Here is a 20622-nt window from a genome sequence, read left to right as displayed (position 1 = left end):
AAAATAAGCCGTAAATCAACCTTAGTGTTCATTCGTGGTTGTGCAGCTGTTCTCTCATCCTGGCCGCGATGTGTTCTCTCCTCTCCCCGTGTCTGTTTAAGTCTTTGACCTCGCAGGGCAGCGTGCTGTTCCACACCATCAGCACCGACTGGGCGTCTTGCGGGCGCATAAAACAAGCACACTTAACAAAGAGTCCACATTGAAACCCCGACCAACGACGCCTCCTCACTCACCCCACTCGCTCTTGTCCCGCGGGAGTCTTCTGCCCAACACCAGCACCACATTCTTCCAGTTCTCTTTCTCTACAATACCGGATTTCAAGAATGAGATCAATCATCATCAACTTATTTGGAAGAACATGATATAATCAATAATAATAATAATAATAATAAATGATAAATGGGAGGTTTAAAAAGAGGAATGACATATGTACGATAAGATCCACCTATGAATGCAGAGGCGACGCATCGTAGCGAGTGGCATTGCGGCGGGATGACCCGCAGTACGTGGTGCTTGTTTCCCAGCTCCAGAAGCAGCAGGTGGCCCCCCCGGGTGCCCACCCACAGCGTGGACGAGCCCTGCCCAACCAGCAGGGACTTGACCCGAGCCCACCGGGCCCAAGACGGAGAGCCGTCGGCGGGCCCGTCGTCCGCCCCACCGCCGGAACCGGATTTGTGTCTGCGAGGAGGCAAAGACGCGTACTTAGCTTTATTTATAGAATACTTTAAAGCACATGTGTCAAAGTAACGGTCCGGGGGCCAGATTTGGCCCGTCACATCTTTTTACGTGGCCCGCGAAAGAAAATCATGTCTTAACTTTCACGATTCTTGACAAAATCTCTACCACAATTCCAAATTGTATTATTATTAGGGGTGTCAGGCGATTACATTTGTTAATGGTCATTAATCGCATGACTTCAATAGTTAACTCAAAAGTCGAGAAAATCTTAAACTAAGGGAAATATGGCTGCATCTTGTAGTCATTGATACAGTAATTTCATAATAATTCATTAAATTGAGTTAAAATTTTAAATATGCACTGTGCGGTAAAAAAAAGTGTGATGGTCATTTTTCTGCCACTAGATGGCATCATTGCATTTGTAAGACATTGGTGACAGCTCTGTGCATTTTTCATTTCATAATAAGAGCTATCTAATCATTAACATGAAGCAAGTTGGGAAATTCTGCACATTTTAAAAATTGTAAAATACAACTTGACCCCAGTCTCCACAAGTATGTGCATTATTATTAAATGTATTACTGCTAAATTTTGATGCGTTGCGACTGGAATTCCCCACTACAGGCTTTCCAAGTAACGGGAGGTCATTAATCACTCGTTTAAAAAATGAGTGGCATTAAAGGAACTTTAAATTAACTCAAAATTAACACACTAATTTTGACACCTCTAATTATTATTATAAATATGTTGAGATTCTTCATTGACTTTTTTTTTCTTATTGTTTTGACAGAACGTGAATAAACAATTATCCTTTGCTTTTTTTCAATTGTATATATCTAATAATATGATGATATAATGAAACATTTTTTGCTTCACGTAACATGCGGCCCTCTGAGGAAAGCCGTAACTACAATGTGGCCCGCCACAAAAATTAGCTTGACACCCCTGCTTTAAAAACAAAAATAGCTGCAGACAGTCCTGTACATCAAGTAAAAATCAGACACATATAAACAAAAACAGTCAAAACAATAAATTAACAACATAAAAACTTTTTTTTTTCTTAAGATGGAAGAGGCACAGCAAATACAATGAAAACAGCAGGGGCCCCGAAATTGAACCCTGTGGAACCCCATACGACACTGAGTTGTTGTTGTTAGGCAATTATTGGCTTTTCGCATAACCTGATGATTTGTGCGCAGTCAATGCAGTCCACCATGCGCTCGCTCCTCTTGTCCCAAACCTCGACGGTGGCCATGCCGGCTTTGCTGAGGTACACGTACTTATCCACCGCCATGCGCCACACGCTGGCCTCACCGCTGGGCTGATGTCTACAAAACCGCAAATATGGTTACACACTGGACAGTGATGGGAAGGAATTAAGTATAAATACTTAAGCACATTTTTTAAAATATTTTATTTATCCATTTCATATTTTTTACATTGATGGGAAATAACTTAGTATACATTCTCAAGTACATTATTAGCATTTTATTTATTAATTTTATATAATTTTTAGGATTAATATTATTAGTGCTGATTACATTTCAATTAATCGCACAAATTTCTGAGATGAGTCGACATGCTATGCTATTGAATTTGGCTTTGTAAAGACCACAAATTACTAAAACTGACGGTAAATCTAAATCTACCAATAGTCCGCGTTTGTCCATGTTCGCGCCAGTGACTAAGTTTGGCTGCAGGTTATAGGTCAAATACAGCAAGTAAATAAAACTGAGCTTGAGCAATGAGCTTTTTTTTTCTTTTTCTTTTTTACGCTTTAAAGATTTTTAATGAATCTCCAGAGTTAACGCGTTAAAAAAAATGTTGTTTGTTATTTATTTATTTTTATTATTATTTTATTATTCAACTCCAATAGATTTCTAGTCTTGGATAGTAAGTTTGGCTACAGTTTATAGGTCATAACAGGAAGTAAATACAACTACAATGAGCTATTATTTTTAACGCTTTAAAGATTTTAAATTAATTACCAGAGTTAACATTTAAAAAAATATATATATATTTATTTTATTTATTATTATATTATATTTATTATTATATTATATGTATTATATTTATTATTATATTATATTTATTATTATTATTATTAGTTTGGCTACAGGTTATAGGTCACAACAGGAAGTAAATAAAACAGAGCCATTTTTTCATATATTTTTTTTACGCTTTAAAGATTTTAAAATAATCTCCAGAGTGTTAAAACTTTTTATATATAAAAAAAATTGTGTTTATTGTATTTATTATTATATTATATTTAATATTATTTATTTATTATTTATTTTTATTTTTTATTATTCTTCAACTCCAATAGGTTTCCAGTCTTGGATAGTCAGTTTGGCTACAGGTTATAGGTCATAACAGGAAGTAAATAAAACAGAGCCATTTTTTCATTTTTTTTTTTTAACGCTTTAAAGATTTTAAATTAATCTCCAGAGTTAAGACTTTTTTTTTTTAAATTTTTGTTATTAATTCATTTTATATTATTATTTTATTTATTAATCAACCCCGATAGGTTTCTAGTCTTGGATAGTCACATCTTTGAAGTACTTTTTTTACTTTGACTTGAGTAAAGGAAGTATGTACGGAGTGCTCTGGACTGACGGGAGCGTTACGGCGTTCCGGGTGTCGATGTTCCGGCTCACGTCGTAGTCGGCGCTGAAGGAAAGGATCCTGGTACCGCAGCCGGCCCAAACGCAGCGGCCGTCCAGGGAGTACGACGACGTGCCCAGGCACACCACGGGAGTGTTGACCGTGCCCAGGACCACGGACTTCACGGGTTGACCGAACTCCTGGTGGAATTTTATGAGAAAAGAGCCGCAATGTCACAAGGAGACCGGCCATCATGTGAGGTGAGGAGGATTTATTGATTATCTCAAACCTTGAGAGCAGAATCTTCGTAAATGGTCAGAAGGCCGTCAGCGGTGCCAACCAGCAAGTAGTTTTTTCTTTGCCTAAAGAATAAAATTAATAGGAGACATCATCATCTTGGTTGGTCCTGTATACGAAAGCAGTTATTTCCTGATACTAGTTTTCACTCACAGGCGCGGGTGTTTTACGTGAAAGTAGAGCGAGGTGACGGCGTCAGTGACGTTGTTCAAGAGGTACCACGCAGACGTGTCCTCGCCGCTGAGGACCACCAGCGAGCCCGACTGCGTGCCGGCCACCAGCCAATCAGAAGCCTCGCCGGGGATCTGGACCGTCACCAGGCACAGAACGGGACTCCTGTCGATTTCCTGATTGGACAAGTTTCATATGGTTGAAGTTGAAGAAATGCTTGTCAGAAATAAGTGATGATAATCGGGAAATTTGACAAAAGATACAAGGGAATACATTTTTTTATTTAAAAGTTAAAAAATATGGAAAATAAATAAAATCAAACTTTCAAAAGAGCACAACTAAAAGATGTAACAAGAAATAATAGAAAATAACATTTAACGATTAAGAAAATCATTGAAAATAAAGAAAAATGAAAAATGTGCAAGAAAATTATGGAAAATAAGTAAAAGCTAAGAAAAAGAAAATAACAAAAACTCACAATTTCATAAATTGATCAAATTATAAAATGCTAAATAAAAAATGCAAAAATAAAGAAATACCAAACCAAACACATAACATAAATAAAAGTCCAAATCAAAAATTTAAATAGTAAAGTAAAAAAAAAAGAAGTATAAAACAAACTACATAAATGAAAAAATAAATGATAGAAAATAAATACAAGGAAAAAATACAAATGTAACAAATAAAAGAAAAAAATAATCGGAAAGAAAATTATTTATTACATGAATAAAATTCTAAATGACAGTAAAAAACGAGTTAAAAATAAATTAAATGTATAAAAACAAATACATAAATGAAATAGAAACTAAAGAAGTCAATAAGTAATGTATAAAAGAGAAGTACTGGTAATAGAAAAGCAAGTTAAAAATTTTATTAAAATGTAAAAAATTACCCAAAATAGAAAGAAGTGAAAGAAAAACATTACAAGAAAATATAAAAGATATGAAAAATAAATCTAAAAGTAACAGAAAATAAACATGATGTGCCAAAGAAAATAAAGAAAGTAAGCAGAATAGGAAATAACATCGATGACATGCATGAAACAAAAAGTAATAGAAATTAAATGAAATAAAAATAAATAATAATAAAAACAAGACATCTAAAAAAGCGCAATCTTTGTTCTGTTTTTCTTTAAGATGCTCCCGAAATGATGATGTTTTAAACATCACATTTTAGTTTCATTTCCTGCTATAAACTTATCATCCTATTTCCACTTTGCCATCACTTGTACAGAATACAAGAAGCCGGAGGAAGCAAAAACATTTGGAGCAAATCCCTCATTTGCTGGTGGGCGCACGCATACGCACGATACCTGCGTGGTGATGATGTTGGATTCCAGGTCCACCGCAGTGACGGTTCCCGTGCTCTGGGTGCTGCTGCCTCCTCCCAGCCAGGCCGTACCGGCGGCGCTCACGGCCACGCACTCGGCATGTACGGGCCTTGGCAGCGGCAGCTCCCTCATCAGACACAACATCTCGCCCGAGTTGAGCCTGGCGAACACCTGACCGCAACAGTTGCACACGTATGCGACGATGACGACTATGCTTCAAATGTTCACGCGGGGTCCCTCACCTGTGCGGATGTGGGTCGATCATAAGGATTAACCTTCAGACATTCCTTCATCAGAGCCTGGAAGCCAGGCCAAGGGGAGCAGCCGTAGTGTTTCACCGGATCTGCACAACAAACAATATAGAAGATAGCATTTACACTGTTATGACCAATGATGCTTGCAAAGGAGCTTGAAACTTGGATTTTTTTTTAAAAGGGAAAATTAACAAAAAAATAAAAATAAATAAGTAGAAAATACTAATAAAAAAAATAAAAATAGATAAAAGAAAAGAATAATAGAAATAAAAAGTGGCAACAGCGGGAGAAAATAAATAAATAAATCTGAAACTCAATTGAATAAATAAATAATGGAAATTGTAATTATTGACATGTTAGTTTACCTGGTAATTTTCCCTGCACGGCCACCTCATCAAACTCGCTGGGGAACCTAACGCCGTCGCAGATGCGCTCGCCGCCAGTCAGAAGGTCGTAGAGAAGGAGCCCGAACGAAAAGACGTCGGCTTGCTGGTTGTACGTCACGTTCCCTCTGGCGACCTCTGGTGCGCGGAAACCTGAATGACAGCTTTGAAATCAGCAGATGTCGCAGATTTTCACCTAGCATGCTACTGCGAGATTGTAGAGGTTTTTGTGGAAAACATTCACAGGGAGGCTCCAGTTATTTTCTGGTTCATTACTTTTTTTGGTGTACAATTACAATGCGTTTAAAAAGTTAGTTTTAAAAAGTAGATGTGGGAAGGGTAAAACATAAACAACAACAAAAGCGCAGTGGCCACGCTATATCGCAGAATATTTTTGGGAATGTAAAATGCATCTACTTGTCTACTGTAGAAATATCTGCATCTGCTACAATGTCAAAAAATTATATATATATTTTTTTACTTTTCACTTTAACTCATTTGCTCCCCAAAACGTATAAAAACGTTCTAGTTTAAATATTGCCATACTTTTTTTTTATCCTGATGAAAGAAGAGACTCTAATCTTTCTTTTAATTTTGGTGTTCAAATCAATTTTGATGTTAGCGATGGAAAAAACGACATTAAAGAATAAATGAATAAACATATTTTTCTGTATGTTCTGTGTTGTGTTTGTGTGGCTCTGGAACGTATCCACCGTGACAAAAGGAGGTTTTATTTATGTGCTGGGTGACATTAAAGTGAGCGCGCTCCATCTAACCCGGCGTGCCCTCCGAGCTGCGGACCCCCATGCTGCAGCAGTACTGAGCGATGCCGTAGTCGGTGATCTTGGCGATGACGTCGCCGTCCGTCTTGAGGTTGAACAGGAGCACGTTGTGCGGCTTCAAGTCGCGGTAGATGATCATGGCCGAGTGGAGGTACCTGACGGAACAAGGTTGACTGCCTCATTAACTCCTTCAAACCCAAAAACGTATAAATACGTTTTTTAATACTTTGTCCTTCACTCCTACAAACGGATTTATATGTTGTTGTTGTTCTTGTCAGTTTTTTGTTTTTTGGGGAGGGGGGGTATCCTAGAGCAGTGGTTCTCAACCTTTTTCCAGTGACGTACCCCCAGTGAAATATTTTTTTTGGTCTCTTGAAGTATTTGAAAATAAAAAAGATATAACAAAAAAAAAAAACATAATTCATTTAATTATAAATAAAGATTTGTGCACATAGAAATTATCAACATAAAATGTCATCTTTTGGGATCATAGTAAAGCTCTGCGCTCAAAATGAAATAATAACAGAATTCTGGTATGGGGAGCTGCTGGGTTTTTAGGACACTGAAATTGAATAGCCTATTGAAAATAAAATTTATTTTATGAACTTATATATATTTTTAGAAATATATATTGTCACGTAACCCCTGGAGTGCCTTCACGTACCTCCATTTGAAAACCACTGTGCTAGAGCATACAGAAGGCTTTGATACAGGTTCTGCAAAAGCAATGGTAGTTATAACAAAAAACGGCCAGCAGGTGGCAGCTACTGGCCATGTTGGAACCAGCTCTTTTTGCTAGTGTTTTCAACAGGTTTGTGAATAATGATGAAACTTAGCTATATTTTAATGCTAATTGCTGCAAAACGGAAACAGATGGAAATTTATTTTTTTTCCTGATGAAAGAAGAGACTCTGATCTTTCTTTTGATAGGTTCCGTGATTTTATAGCAATAGAACAAAATATTCTGTGGGCCTTGCAAAATCAGTCAAAATCGAATAAAACAGCCGAGAGCAAAGGGGGTTGCTTCAGTGAAAATGGCTAGAAGTGAATGAGTTAAAAAACACTCATAAGGGAGGTTCTTTGCAGAACGTGCCGGCTTACCGTAGTCCGTCAGCCACGTGCAGCGCGATCCTGTGCCTGAGCTTCCTGTTCAGGCTTCCTTTCTTGTGCTGGAACAGGGAGTCAAGGGAGCCTCGCATGGCCAGCTCCATCACCAGGACGTGGGGAGCCGAGCCGGCCGCCAGCAGGCCCACCAGGCTGGGGTGGCGCAGGCGACCCAGCACCACCAACTCCTGGAGAAGGATCGGTTATAGAATGGTGAGTGTCCGGTGATGCATGCTGGGTAATGGTGCGCCAGCCCAGTACCTGTCTGAGGAGTCTGTAGATGTAAAGTTCCGACGCGTGCTTGTTGAATAACTTGACAGCCACGTCCTCGTTCTTGTAGACGCCTCGGTAGACCGTGCCAAAGCCGCCGTCCCCTGCGAGTTCAACACATCACGTGATGACGTGCATTCCCAATTTATATACAGTCGCGCTTACGAACACAACTGTAAATGTACAAAAGCTCAACGTCACTTCATGACACATAAATGCTATGAATCGTCACATGCACATCTCGACTCGTGTCGACTTCAACCTCTGAAAGCATCAAAACAATTGCCACAGTATTTTGGTTTGCATTAAGCTTTTGTCTCATCGCAGAATGCTTATAAGTTTACACACCCCCTAGGGGTAAACTTTCAAGCACAACTGTATATGAAAAAAACATATACAAGTATATATTAGTTCCCTCAATCTATCTAATCTAGTATCTGATAGGCTGATTGGGTACGCTATATACTACATAAAAAAAAAAAAAAAAGGTTACGTACAATAAATGTTGGGAATTTTTTCAATTTTTCTTACATTTAATTCCTTTAGAAATTGGCAGTAAAATATATATATGTATATAAAAAAGAATTAACTTTTTTCATTCTGAATGAAAATTACTTTACACCTGTAATAATGTGTTTTATTAATTTTAATTAAATTGTATTACATATGTTGCTTGTAAATATAATCCTACATATAAAATACATTTTTATTTAGTTATTTTCCTTTAATTTAAAATTGCTACAGATGCTGTCTGTTAATATTCATCTATATATAATTTTTTTTAAATTTAATTTATTTTTGGCAATAAATGCGTATCAGTATTTTGTTTTTTTAATTCTTGGTTCCATTTTTCTGTATTTTTTACACTATTTTTCTATTCATTCACTTAAAGTGTGTTATTTATAGGCTTTATGATACATATAAAATAGAAATGTTTGCAATAAATGTTGCTATAGTTTATAGTTACATTTTTATTATTTTTTTTATTTAAAATTACTATAGACATTTCCCATGTAAAATATACCTGTGCATTGAACTTATTGTCATTTATTTAAAATGATTTTTTTCTTAATTTTTTTTTCAAATTTCATTGGATATGTTGCTTGTAAAAATATCTGGTTATACAAATACATTTTTACTTCATTTTATTCAATTTACAAATGACTGTTGATGATGACTGAGTACATTTTTTATTTTTTTCAATTTAAACAAAAGATGTCAAGTGCAAATTTATAGCCGCGCGGGTGTATGATATTTCATCAAATTAAAGTACAGTAAGAGAAAATAAACCACCAAGATCTCTGCCCATCATTAAAACTATTGTCAGTATTATCAAGTCGCATTTCTTACCGAGGAGGTTCGCTTTGGAGAGTTCCACATGCAGCTCATCACTGTCCAGGATGGTCCCAGCCGGCTGGTCGCTTAGCACCACGTCCGGAGCCACCTGAGCGATGGGAACCGTGCAGCGAGGGTCCTCGGGGTTCACCAGAAGAAAGTCTGAACAGATAGACGAGCATTGCCTACACTTTTGCCTCATGATTTTGACTTTAACGCTCCGCAGGCCGCACCCTGGTCAAAATGGGCGAAGAGGTCCTCCAGCAGCATCTTGCTCCACTCCTGTCCGTCCTGGAAGCTGTAGAGAGCCCACTTCTTCAGGACAGCCTCCCCGCTGCCATGCACGTCCGTGCTCAGCAGGCCCGGGAACCATTCCTCGAGCAGGGAGTCCACCTGGTCCACCACCTGCCCCAGGAGAACACGGCCTGGCGAGGAGTGAAACAATGACAACCACAATCTAAGTTCTTGTCGCCACGGTCGGACGGTGGAGTTGGTAACGTAGATGTCTGTTTGTCCAGTGCGTACCTTTGCGCGTGGAAGGCACGGTGATTCTGAGCACGCTGGATACGTCTTCCTGCCGAGACGTGGCCTCCGCCAGGCAGTAGGCCTCAGGTGACCAGCTCAGGTGCACGCCTCGGTTCCAGCACACTTTCTGGGGCGGGCATGCTTTTTCTGGGAAAACACGCAAACATACACACAGGTGAAGGAGTCCAAAGCGGGGATGAAGAAACGCGATCGGCAAAAGCGCGTTACCTCGTCCGTGGAGCAAATAAGCAGAGACCTCCAGCAAGCGGCTGATCTGTCGTGACCAGAAGTCGGCGGGGAAATATGGCATCTCGTACTCTCGCACGATCACCTCCGAGTTCTCGCAGTGAGGCAGATCAATGCTTGGCTTGTATTTTGCCAAACTGGAGGGGGGAAAAATGTTGAAGCATGCAAAATATATCTATAATGTAGGCTACGTTCTTTTTAGGTTGTTTTTCCATTTCACTTTTGTATTCTTTCTATTTCTTGAAACCCCCCGCAGCAAGTTTATTTTGAAAATTTACTGGCAATGGTTATTTTATTATATAGCATTTAGCTGGATTTTTTGTCAATTCTAAGATAGTTTTATTACTTTATGAGCTAGATTTATAAAATATATTTATTTAGATTGGTTAATTAATTTATTGTTTTAAATAATGTATCATTATTTTGTATTCATGTAGTTTGTGTTGATTTAAAAAAAACATTGACATGACTGCTGCGCTATTTTAATATTTATTTAATATTTAAGAAATTATTTTCATTCTTAAAAAAATATATATATATATATATACTTCATTAGTTGTAATAAAAAAAACATATATTAATTTAAATTTACAGTTTTTTAGAGTTAAAAAAACAAACAAAAAAAGTATTACTTTACTACCTCAACCTGAATTTATTTAATTTTTGAATTGGTAGTGTACATTTAATTAATTTTTTATTATGCAATCTTATCATTCTTCAACTTTATGTTGTCGTATTGTCATAATTATTTTATTTGTCACAATTTCATAACATTTAAAACAAAATATGATTATATTTATATTTATAGTGGCATTAGTATTTACATATTCCCCGAGTACAGTACTGTTAAGACGGCGCTCGTGTACCTAATGTTGTGTCCAGTGTGCTGTGTAACTAACTGCGTGTACCTGCTGGGCACAAGCAGCTGGTCTTGTCCAAAGGGCAGCGCGATCAGGAACTTCTCCAGCAATTTCAAGTAATGCGTGGCATGACTGGCGGGGAAACATTGAGTTTCAAGCAGAAAGTTTTCCAATGCTGAGCGCTGAACCACTCCTTGGGGATGATTCCATCCTTCCTTGAGAATCAGCTTCTGCAAAGGAACGCCCGATAATAATGTAAGCGGCCTATTTTAGATGACAACTCCTCATTTAAGCACACAAGGAACATCTCTTGAATAATAGCTGATTTGTTTGGTCAGTATCTAAAAACCAACACCATTAACAATATCCCTCCCCCCTCTTTCTTGGCTGGAACTCCAACCAAAAAATAAATAAATAAATAAATAAAAAATTAAGAATTTCACTGGATTTAAAATTAATAGACTTTTCTGAGTTTTTGGACGGGAAAAAAATAAAATAAATTTAAATAAATTTAAAAAACATGATTTTTAGGATATTGTGGTACCGGCGAAGAAAATTTCATTATTAGAAAAACAATGATTTTTCTTTGGATTTTTTTTTTTTTAGCTTAAAAGAAACACACACACACAAAAAAAGACATTTTGGAGGTATCACCACCTTTAAAAAAAACAAAAACAAATAATTTGTATAGATTTGCATATTAAATTCATGAAATTTGACAAAATTGTAACAAACCTGTGAGAGGACATTGCAGAGCCACTGTGGATGGATGAAGTAGAGGTCCTGTAGCTGGAGGGTGGGATCGTCAAAGTGCAGTAAGACCCCTGAAGGCGCACACAAAGAAATAAAAAACGCTCAGATTTGAGTCATTTTACTTTATTCTACAGTGTTTAACTAATGTGTTCTACCGGACTCTGATCCAGAGGTCGCGAATGTTGTTATTAATTTGGATTTATTTTTTAATATTCCCTTCTCATTAAATAATTGGTTGATTTCATATATTGTAAATAAAATACAAAAATATTAAATGTATATTTATGAATATATAAAATAAATATTTTTCTTATTTTTTATATTGATTTCTCATTAAATAATTGGTTGTTCATATATTGTAAATCAAATAAAACTATTAAATATATATTCATTAATATATAAAATAAATATTTTTACATACATTATTTTTTCTAAAAGTGAACAATGAACTATCAATAAAATAAATGATAAATTATACAATAAAAATATGACTGAATTTGTAAATAAATGTGCATGTAACTATTTTACATATGCATTTTTTTTTTTTTTAACGAATGACCTGGCTCATCTGTCTGGTTATAAAAATCAAATGTGGCCCTCGAGCACACTCATGCGGTGGTGTCACAACCCACGGCATAGAGGGCGCTAATGTGCTAATTCTCAGCGGCCAAACACTAACCAGCTTGGCTGAGGAAATGGATGGCGTGGGGAAGCTCTGCCTCCTCCAGTGGCAGTTGACTCTCCTGGATGAGCTCCAGCAGTTGTTGCCGCGAGAGCACGGGGAACTCTGTCGGAACCCTGGTTCTTTCCTGGAGAAGCCTGCGCTCCAGTTCCACGTAGCTGTCGGGAACCAACTGGCCCATCACGGGCTGACCCTGGATCTGCGGGATAGGAGGACAGGGGGAGTGAGGAGAGCTCATTCAGACGGGATGACGCCAACAACGAGCCACCTTGAAGTCGGTGGCCTCCTTGGCGATGGCCTTGCGCAGCCGGACGACAGCGTCCGAGTCCTCGCAGGCCGACACCGTGAAGTAGTCCTGGATGGTCGGGAAGCCATGGTGGTTGAGCAGTTCTTCGCGGATCTTGGTAAGGCAGGCTTGGAACGCCACGTCGTCGCTCACGTCCATGTGCGTTCCCACCAGGATGACCGGTGAGAGCGGAGCCATCGCCTTCGACCGGATGAGAAACATTTTGACACTTTAAATATATTTCCTGCCATCCATGACAATAACCGCCGCTTGCCCTGTCTCCCACCCCATTGCATCATGAGACCATCCAGATCCATTAAAGCAATGGTAGTCATTAGAAAAACGGCCAGTAGGTGGCAGCAGAGTATAAGAGATCAACCAGGGCCATTTGCAACACACTTTTCCCCCAATGTTTGTAACAGATTTGTGAGTAATGATGAAACTTAGCTATATTCTAATGCTAATTGCTGCAAAACGAAAACAGATAGAAACATACTTTTTTCTTGATGAAATAAGAGACTCTAATCTTTCTTTTGGTAGGTTCCATGTTTTTATAGCAATAGAACACAATATTGTGTGGGCTTTGCAAAATCAGTCAAAATCCAGTAAAACAGCCGGGATTGCTTCAGTGAAAATGGCTGGGAGTGAATGAGTTAAAAAGGAAGTTAGTTTTGTAAACGTAACAGTGAGATGAGAAGTTACTTTATTAGTTACATTCAACAGACGCAGACAATCCCTGTTTACATCAAATTTAAAATTCTTTGATAACCCGAAACAGTTAAGGTGCTACACCAAAGGGGTAGAGTGGGTACAGGTACATTTTTAAATAAATAAATAAATACAAATAAAATAAAACATATCAGTGCATGTACCATATATTTTTTTGTATTTTTAAATATATTAAAATGACTTTTGTACATCCCCCCCAAAAAAAAGGAAATAAAGGAGGTAGAAGAATGGAGAAAAAAAGGAAGAGAAACCAAGCGGGAAAACAAAACAAAACAAAACAAAAGAACCACAAGGTAAAAATACTGACAAATGCCCCGATCATGTCACAATTGTCCGCCATGTTTAAAGACCATTTTCAATAAAAAATGATTTATAACCCTAATTTTTCAGAAGCGGAGGCTGGAATGTACCCCAAAAGTTGTAAGTAAATAAATGAATACAAGTATTTTTAAAAAGTGTCAAAGCAAGCTTTTTTTTTTGGATGATATTGGTTCAAAATTAAGGAAGGGGAGGAACATGGTTGGGACTAAGAACATTTTTTAATTAGACTACAAAAGGGGGTGAAGGTCAAAACAGAGGTGGGGTGATTGGGATTGGAAAGAAAGAAAGAAAAAGAAAATGGGGTGTTCAGATTAGGAAAGTGGAGAGTTTAGGGTTGTTAGGTTTGTGTGAGGTCAGCTTGAGGCAGGGAGAGTCAGTTTAGGGTTAGCGTCCATGTTGGGTTTAAGCATTAGGTTAGTTTAGGGTTCGGTAGGTCAAGATTTGGGTTGACGTTAGGTTATGCTTAGTGGTTTCACTTGGTTCTACCTTGATATTGAAGAGCCAGGGCTTGAGCGCATCCAGCTGCTGTGCTCCTTTGCTCAGGTCGTGCACCACCAGGTAGAGTGCTCTGGAGGACAGGAAGTGATACTGCGAGCCGCACAGTTCGTCACCACCTGAGTGGCGGCGGGTGTCAAAATAAAAATGAGACGTCTGGACTTCATTTAGTACCTGGGCCTTCAGTGGGGATTTACCAAACTTGTAAGACAAGGCCTTGCTGACCCTGACCGAGGACCACTGCAATACCCGCACCTGAGAAGTCCCAAACGTTCAGCACCATCTTCTTCTTGTCCCGCTCCCTGATGCTCCAGTCGCGTACGTCCACGGTGCCGGCTGACCGCCTGCAAGAGGCCTGCTGCGAGCGCTTGATCTTCATCAGCTTATGGACCAAGCTGGTTTTCCCGCTGCCGGCATTTCCCACCACAATGAGCTTCATCCGGTAATACGGAACTGCCTTCTTGAGGCGTTGCTGCAGAAACCTGAACAATGGAGGAGGAATATATTTATTTTAACTCGTTCACTGCCATTGACGGCTATACACGTCAAAAATTCATTTGAACTATTTCTATTAGTTTCAATTTTTTCCCCACTTTTGTTAACAAGAGTATGAAAACCTAGAATTTTTTTTTGAAATACAGATATAAAATGTGTGATTAATCGTGAGTTAACTATTGAATTGCGTCAGGCGATAAAATGTTTTAAAGTGTTTTAGTTAACTCACAATTAATCACAAATTTTATATCTGTTCTAAATGTACAATAAAAAATATATATAAAAAGTAGAAAGTAGAAAAAATGTTAAACTAATAGAAATAGTTCAAACAAATTTTTGACGTCTATATCCGTCAATGGCAGTGAATGAGTTAAAATTAGAAAATAAAATCTTAAGTAGAGGTCCTACCTGACAATGTCTTTGGTTTTGCTTCCGATCAGTTTGAGGTCCAACTGGAGTCGCAGGCCGTCCAGCGGGAGGTCCCACAGTCGACCCAGCCTGCCCATCTCGTCGGGAAAGTAGCGCAGGCCGGCGTTGCGGCTCACGTCCAGGGACGTGAGACCCTCCAGCAGACCGACCTGCGGCGGGATCTGACATCCAGACGTACGCAAATCTTCAGTTTTGGATCCTTTGCTTCTGTTGCTCCAGACAGTCCAACGTTCAGCTCACCTCAGTGAGCTTGTTGTTGCTCAAGTGCAGCTTCTCCAGTCGGCTCCACTTGTGGACTGGCCCGCTTAAATCCAATGCGGCGATGTTGTTGTGGCTGAACATCAACTCACGCAGGTTATTGGACGCCCACGAGCCTGGGCCCGGGAATACCTCGATGTGATTGGTCCTCATGTCCACTGATCTCAAGCTGTAAAAATAATAATAATAATGTGAAAATATATAAATGAAATAATTTAACCAAACAAACTGAATAAAATGAGAAAAATAAATAACAATAAAATTAGTTAGCATTTTTACTTAGAATAGATATTGTAGCGTGGTCAAGTCAAAAATATTATTTACAATAATATGTTCTCTGTAGCCCCACGAGTCTATACATGGTTCTTTCTAATTAATACTGCGTTTGTAAAATATGAATTAAACAGCAAAATCCACCTATTTTTATTAGAGATGGATCGATATCTTTTTTTTCCAGGGCTGATACCGATATTGATTATTAGTAGTCAAAGATGCTGATAACCGGTATTTGGAGCCAATATTCATTTTCACTAAGATAATATTGGCATCAAAATAAAAATAATAATAATACACATTTCAATTGTTAAATTTGTTGAATTTGAAAGCATATGATTATTGAACAACTTTTAGGATTTGTAAAATATTTAAAAAACTAAATCAATCTTAGTCAATAGACATCTTAGTTTTAAAAATCTAACACAAACTCTTAAACAAGTAAATAGCTCACTATAAGTTTACTACAGTAAATAAAGTTTTCCAAAATGTCTAAATATATGAAGTTTCCAATTTGTACTTATCTTAGTTTTAGTTTATTTCAAACAAAAACAGAAGGTTCAGAGAGTTCCCAGGGTCAGCAGCATGTCTTATAATGTTAACTGAAAATTTGACTAAATAGTTGCCTTGAAGTTAACCTCTTATTATATCGATCTATTATTGGCCGTATGATTCTTGAAAATGGCAGATGCCGATATTTGTATAATGCGGGATATCGGCGCCGATAATCGGCTCGGCCGATAATGGGTCTATCTCTAATTTTTATCAATCTCTTGGGGCAGCCATTTTGCCACTTGCTGTCGACCGAAAATGACAGCACAGTACGTAAGTAAGGCGTTAGCCTACGAATAACCACACAGAAACCACACAGTGTGTCGTAATTGGTCATTACCTGAGCCCTTCGGCGCTGTCATGTCATTTTCAGTCAATAGCAAGTGGTAAAATGACAATTAATTAAAAAATAATCCCTCCATTAGCCATGAAGTTAAGAAAATATTTAAATTGCATTCACACTCACTTAGGTAGGCGGAGTATGTCATCAGAAATGGTAGTGAAATTGTTGTTGGCAAGCTTCAGTGCAGTTAGCTTTGCTGGTAGATGTGCCAGACAACCTGCAGGCGATAATTATCTCTGTAAATTGCAGAACAAACGATGTTGATTTTTCACATCCAGTCACTCACTTATTTTGTTGGAGGAGGCGTTGAAGATTTCCAGCTTGGGGCAGCCCGTCAGGAAGCCGGGTGAGATGTCCCTTACGGCGTTCTTGCTCACGTCCAGCAGTTTGATCTCAGGGAGGTGCGGCGGGGGCATGCAGAGCTCAGCCACGTTGTTCCTGAAGATCGTAGCCAACACTCAACATTGTTCTCGCATCCGAGTGGCGTGTCAGCACGCGGCACTTTGGAGAGTCTCACCCTTCCATGAGAAGCTCCTCGAGGTGCTCGGTGGCGCGGCCCAGCTGGCGTGGGAAGGCCGTCAGCTTGTTGAAGGACAGGTTGAGCTGCCGCAGTGACGGACAGGCGGCCGCCGCGTCCAAATCGAGGCGCGGGCCCACGCAGTTGCGCGAGACGTTAAGCGTGGCGAGCGCCGGCAACGCTAGGAGCTCCGCCGGAAGGGACTGAAGTTGGTTGCCCTGCAGGTCCAGTCGGGTCAGGCTGCTTAAGCTCTGCAACAAAGACACATGATGTTTGGTCAAGAGTTGAGGATGTGAAAAAAAGAAATGTTGGTTTTTGTGTTTTATAGCAAACCAGCTAGCCAAAACACTAAAATGGCTGACTTCCTGTGCGTTTTTGAGCATGGCTTCTGAGACTTTTTGTGGGTCTACTCACGGTAGCTATAATTGCCAAACTGCATGTAGCTAAGTGAAAGTAGCTTAAGGAGGTGATTTACTTTTTGGATTAATTAATAAATTTTCACACTGCACTACTGAAGTCTAGTTTACACATTAAATTTGGTAACTATTGGAGAAATACCTCTCGGTCAAATTCATTTTGACGGTCTCCAATAAAATGTCCCTAAAATGGAGGCTTCAAAACAAAATGGAAGACTTGCTGTATGAGTACCCCTATCCAGCCTGTTTTCCATAACCAACACAGCTGAGGATCGTTATCAGGCTTCATGCAGAGTTTGCTAATTAGCTGATCGTTTGAAACACCTGTGTTGGCTGAGGGAGACATGAGGACAGCGGTTGAGAACCACTGCTTTAGGGGTTGGTTTCCTGGGACTTTTTTTGTGGGTCTATTCATTTTTTTTTTATACATGTCTACCAAAGTTTATGCTGCTGAGGGCTAAATTGACTTTCAGAAAATTTTGGGACACAACAACAAATAGGGAGTCACCAAATTTTGCTGTCATGCCAGGTAACTACAAAAATGATTTGCAGCTTTTTTCCGCAAAACATGACTTATGCCGTTATTTGAATGTGACATACATAGCTCAAATTTATTTTTTTATTTTTTTTATTTTCTTTTTTTTATTTTTTTTTGCTTTTTCTCTTAAGAGCTCAGTATTGTTCATTCGGAAATGTCATCATCATTGCTCTTTTTTTTTTTTTTTTTAAATATATATATATATATATATATATATATATATATATATATATACACACATATACATACATATATACATATATACATACATACATTTTTTTTTTTTTTGTGTGTGTGGGTGAGTATGTGTATGTGCGTGCGTGCGTGCGTGCGTGCGTGCGTGCGTGTGTGTATTTGTTAGCTCACCAGAAAACCTATTAGAAAAAAAATCTCATACCGTTCACCTAAATCGAACACCAGGAGACCCGAGGGGACCGAAGAAAACCAAGGAAGGTGAAATCTAGCACCGACCAGACACCCCCCACCAGAACTCCTCCCCAGCCCAAGAAACATCCAGACCCCAACAAATCCAAAAAACATAAAATCAGGGAGGCCTCAAGAGACCAACGGAGAGACAGAGAAAAGGAAGGAAGGACAGACGAAGCCGCGTGAGATCCGAGACACCAGCCTCCACCGATTCAATAACCTGAGGAGGAAACAGATTGTGTCTGAGTTTCGGTAGATGCTGGTGTGGTGGATCTGGCATGCATGAAAATCTCCACCAAAGAGGGGAGCCGTCGACCCCCGCCGGAACAGAGCAAGCGCAACACCTCAGGGCCCCCCAGGCCGCGGCAGCGCCAAAGGACGACCCCCGGGCCCCACCAGGGCCACCGGCCGGAGAGCAAACCCAGGAGCAGGAGCGCCCCCCGCCCCAACACGGCCCGCGCCCCCGGCCCAACGCAGCAGGACGGGGCACTGCAGGCCCACCAGGCACCCCACCGGCCCCCAACCCCCGCCCCCCCATAACCCCCCGCCCCCCATCCACCCCCGCCACCCACCCCAACCCAGTCCCAGCCGCCCCCATGCCCCCAATCCCCCAGACACCCCCCACCCCCAGCACCCCCCCACCCCGCAACCCCCACCACCGCCCCCCCCCCCAACAAAGCCGCCCCCCCCCCCGACCCCACCCCAACCAACCGGCAGCCCCCCAACCCCCGACCCCCAGCCCCCGGGGACCACCCGCACCCAGGCACCGGCGCCGAAGAGGGGCCGGACAGCGGAGCAGAGAGGGCAGCCGCGCCCACCCCACCCCCCGCCGTGTGGAAGGACGGAACACCGGGGGCAGAAGGGGGAGATGGGGGCACCGGAGGGCGGCCGACACCCCCGAACCCCAGGCCCAGCGGGGGAAGGCCCCGGTCGTCACCCCAGCGTTCTTTGTGAAAATTAACCCCTGTTACTGAGTCCGCCAGCTCGCGGACTGGCGAACTCTACCCCTAAACCGTGAATGTGACCCCACCCAGTGTATATACAAGTGTGTGTGTGTGGTGCATTAAAATTAGGAGCAGGTGAACCGGAGCCGATGGAAATTATATTCCCACGCTCCAATCCACCCGCCACCCAAGCATGTTGCTGAGTGTATGTGGTGCATTAAAAAAAATAGATAGGGCGGGGGGGGGGGGGCGGGCGGCGACACGGACAGGGGACCGCAGCACTGCTCTATACTGCGGCCCCCAACCAATGGCACCCCCACAAGCCCCCCCCCCCCCACCCACAAGTTGTGTGGTGTATTAAAATTGGAGGGGAGTTGTAGGGTGAAGACGGTGTTTCCACCCTACCCCACCCCCCAAAGTGTGTTATGTGCCCTATATGTCTATAAAAGTGTATTGTGCAAACCTAGTGTAGTGAGTTAAGAGGTGTGACCAGCGGGGCCCCCCCCAACCGGGCGGGGGCAGGAGGCGCACCGGCCCACCAAGCCCCCACCCATCCCACCAGGACCCCGGCGGGCATATGGGACCCGTCCGGCGGGGCGATAGGGCTCGCCCCCCGGATACTGGGTCCCGCCCGAGGTGTCAGGACGCCCACCGGAGCGGGGCGGGCACGACACCAAACCCCAGCCACCCCCGCCGGCCCCCATAGCACCGAGACCCGGGCCATGGATGGAGCCCCCGGCCCAGGGGAGGGGAAGGAAGGCGTACCGGGGAAGGGGAAGGGAGGAGGGAAGGGGACGACAAGAAGGGCAGGGGGCAGCGGCAGGGATGCAAGGAGAGGGGGAGAGGAGGAGGAAGGGCGACGAGGGAGAGGGGACAGGGAGGCGGAGGACGGGCGGGGAGAGGCGAGGAGGGAGAGGCAGCAAGGGGGAGGAAGGGGGAGGGGAGAGGGAACCACCGGGCACCCCGGCGGCCCACAGGCCCCGAACCGCGTCGCCGGGCCCAGAGCGACGGACCGCGCCGGAACGGCGCCGCCCCCGACACCAGGGAAAGCCCCGCAACGCAGCACCCCCCAAGAGACCCAGGGAACGGCCAAGACGCAGCCGCCACCCAGCAGCCAACAGAGGGGCAGACCCGCCCACTCCCCGCCAGGGGGGACAGCACCCACAGAATTAACCCACTGGCATGCCGTGAATCCGAATATCAACCCCTGGTGCCCATCGGAGGTGAATCCGCTCGATCCCGCTGGCAGCAGCCGGGTTCCTGACTATGGAAACACAACCATTAGTTACAAATTGCCTAATACAGAAACATCAATGCCAGTTATAA

General features: G+C 41.5%; 1 protein-coding gene across 5 annotated transcripts in view; it reads right to left on the bottom strand.

Annotated features, from left to right (window-relative positions):
• lrrk2 (leucine-rich repeat kinase 2) overlaps positions 1–20622 on the bottom strand; it is a 44019-nt gene that overhangs the window by 543 nt on the left and 22854 nt on the right. For 3 of the 5 annotated variants that reach the window (XM_086074066.1, XM_086074064.1, XM_086074067.1), the window contains 28 exons: positions 16973–17223; positions 16742–16893; positions 16579–16672; positions 15270–15456; positions 15009–15190; positions 14361–14587; positions 14097–14224; positions 12543–12761; positions 12272–12473; positions 11575–11663; positions 10888–11069; positions 9962–10116; positions 9734–9880; positions 9442–9633; positions 9224–9370; positions 7865–7977; positions 7601–7791; positions 6494–6654; positions 5700–5870; positions 5323–5423; positions 5063–5251; positions 3733–3926; positions 3572–3644; positions 3277–3482; positions 1860–2006; positions 446–678; positions 234–302; positions 21–156 (listed from right to left, as the gene is read on the bottom strand). In XM_086074066.1, the coding sequence (XP_085930192.1) occupies positions 29–156; positions 234–302; positions 446–678; positions 1860–2006; positions 3277–3482; positions 3572–3644; positions 3733–3926; positions 5063–5251; positions 5323–5423; positions 5700–5870; positions 6494–6654; positions 7601–7791; positions 7865–7977; positions 9224–9370; positions 9442–9633; positions 9734–9880; positions 9962–10116; positions 10888–11069; positions 11575–11663; positions 12272–12473; positions 12543–12761; positions 14097–14224; positions 14361–14587; positions 15009–15190; positions 15270–15456; positions 16579–16672; positions 16742–16893; positions 16973–17223 (4530 nt within the window). In that variant the 3' untranslated portion in view covers positions 21–28. The remainder of the gene's footprint in view (positions 1–20; positions 157–233; positions 303–445; positions 679–1859; positions 2007–3276; positions 3483–3571; positions 3645–3732; positions 3927–5062; positions 5252–5322; positions 5424–5699; positions 5871–6493; positions 6655–7600; positions 7792–7864; positions 7978–9223; positions 9371–9441; positions 9634–9733; positions 9881–9961; positions 10117–10887; positions 11070–11574; positions 11664–12271; positions 12474–12542; positions 12762–14096; positions 14225–14360; positions 14588–15008; positions 15191–15269; positions 15457–16578; positions 16673–16741; positions 16894–16972; positions 17224–20622) is intronic. The other 2 variants (XM_086074065.1, XM_086074068.1) reach the window with 1 other exon arrangement.

The sequence above is a fragment of the Leptonotus elevatus genome, chromosome 4 (assembly GCF_054856555.1).
Source record: "Leptonotus elevatus isolate MCC_2025b chromosome 4, RoL_Lele_1.0, whole genome shotgun sequence".
NCBI lineage: Eukaryota > Metazoa > Chordata > Actinopteri > Syngnathiformes > Syngnathidae > Leptonotus > Leptonotus elevatus.
Note: the sequence above shows the minus strand (reverse complement) of the source record. Positions and strands in the feature narration are given on the sequence as shown.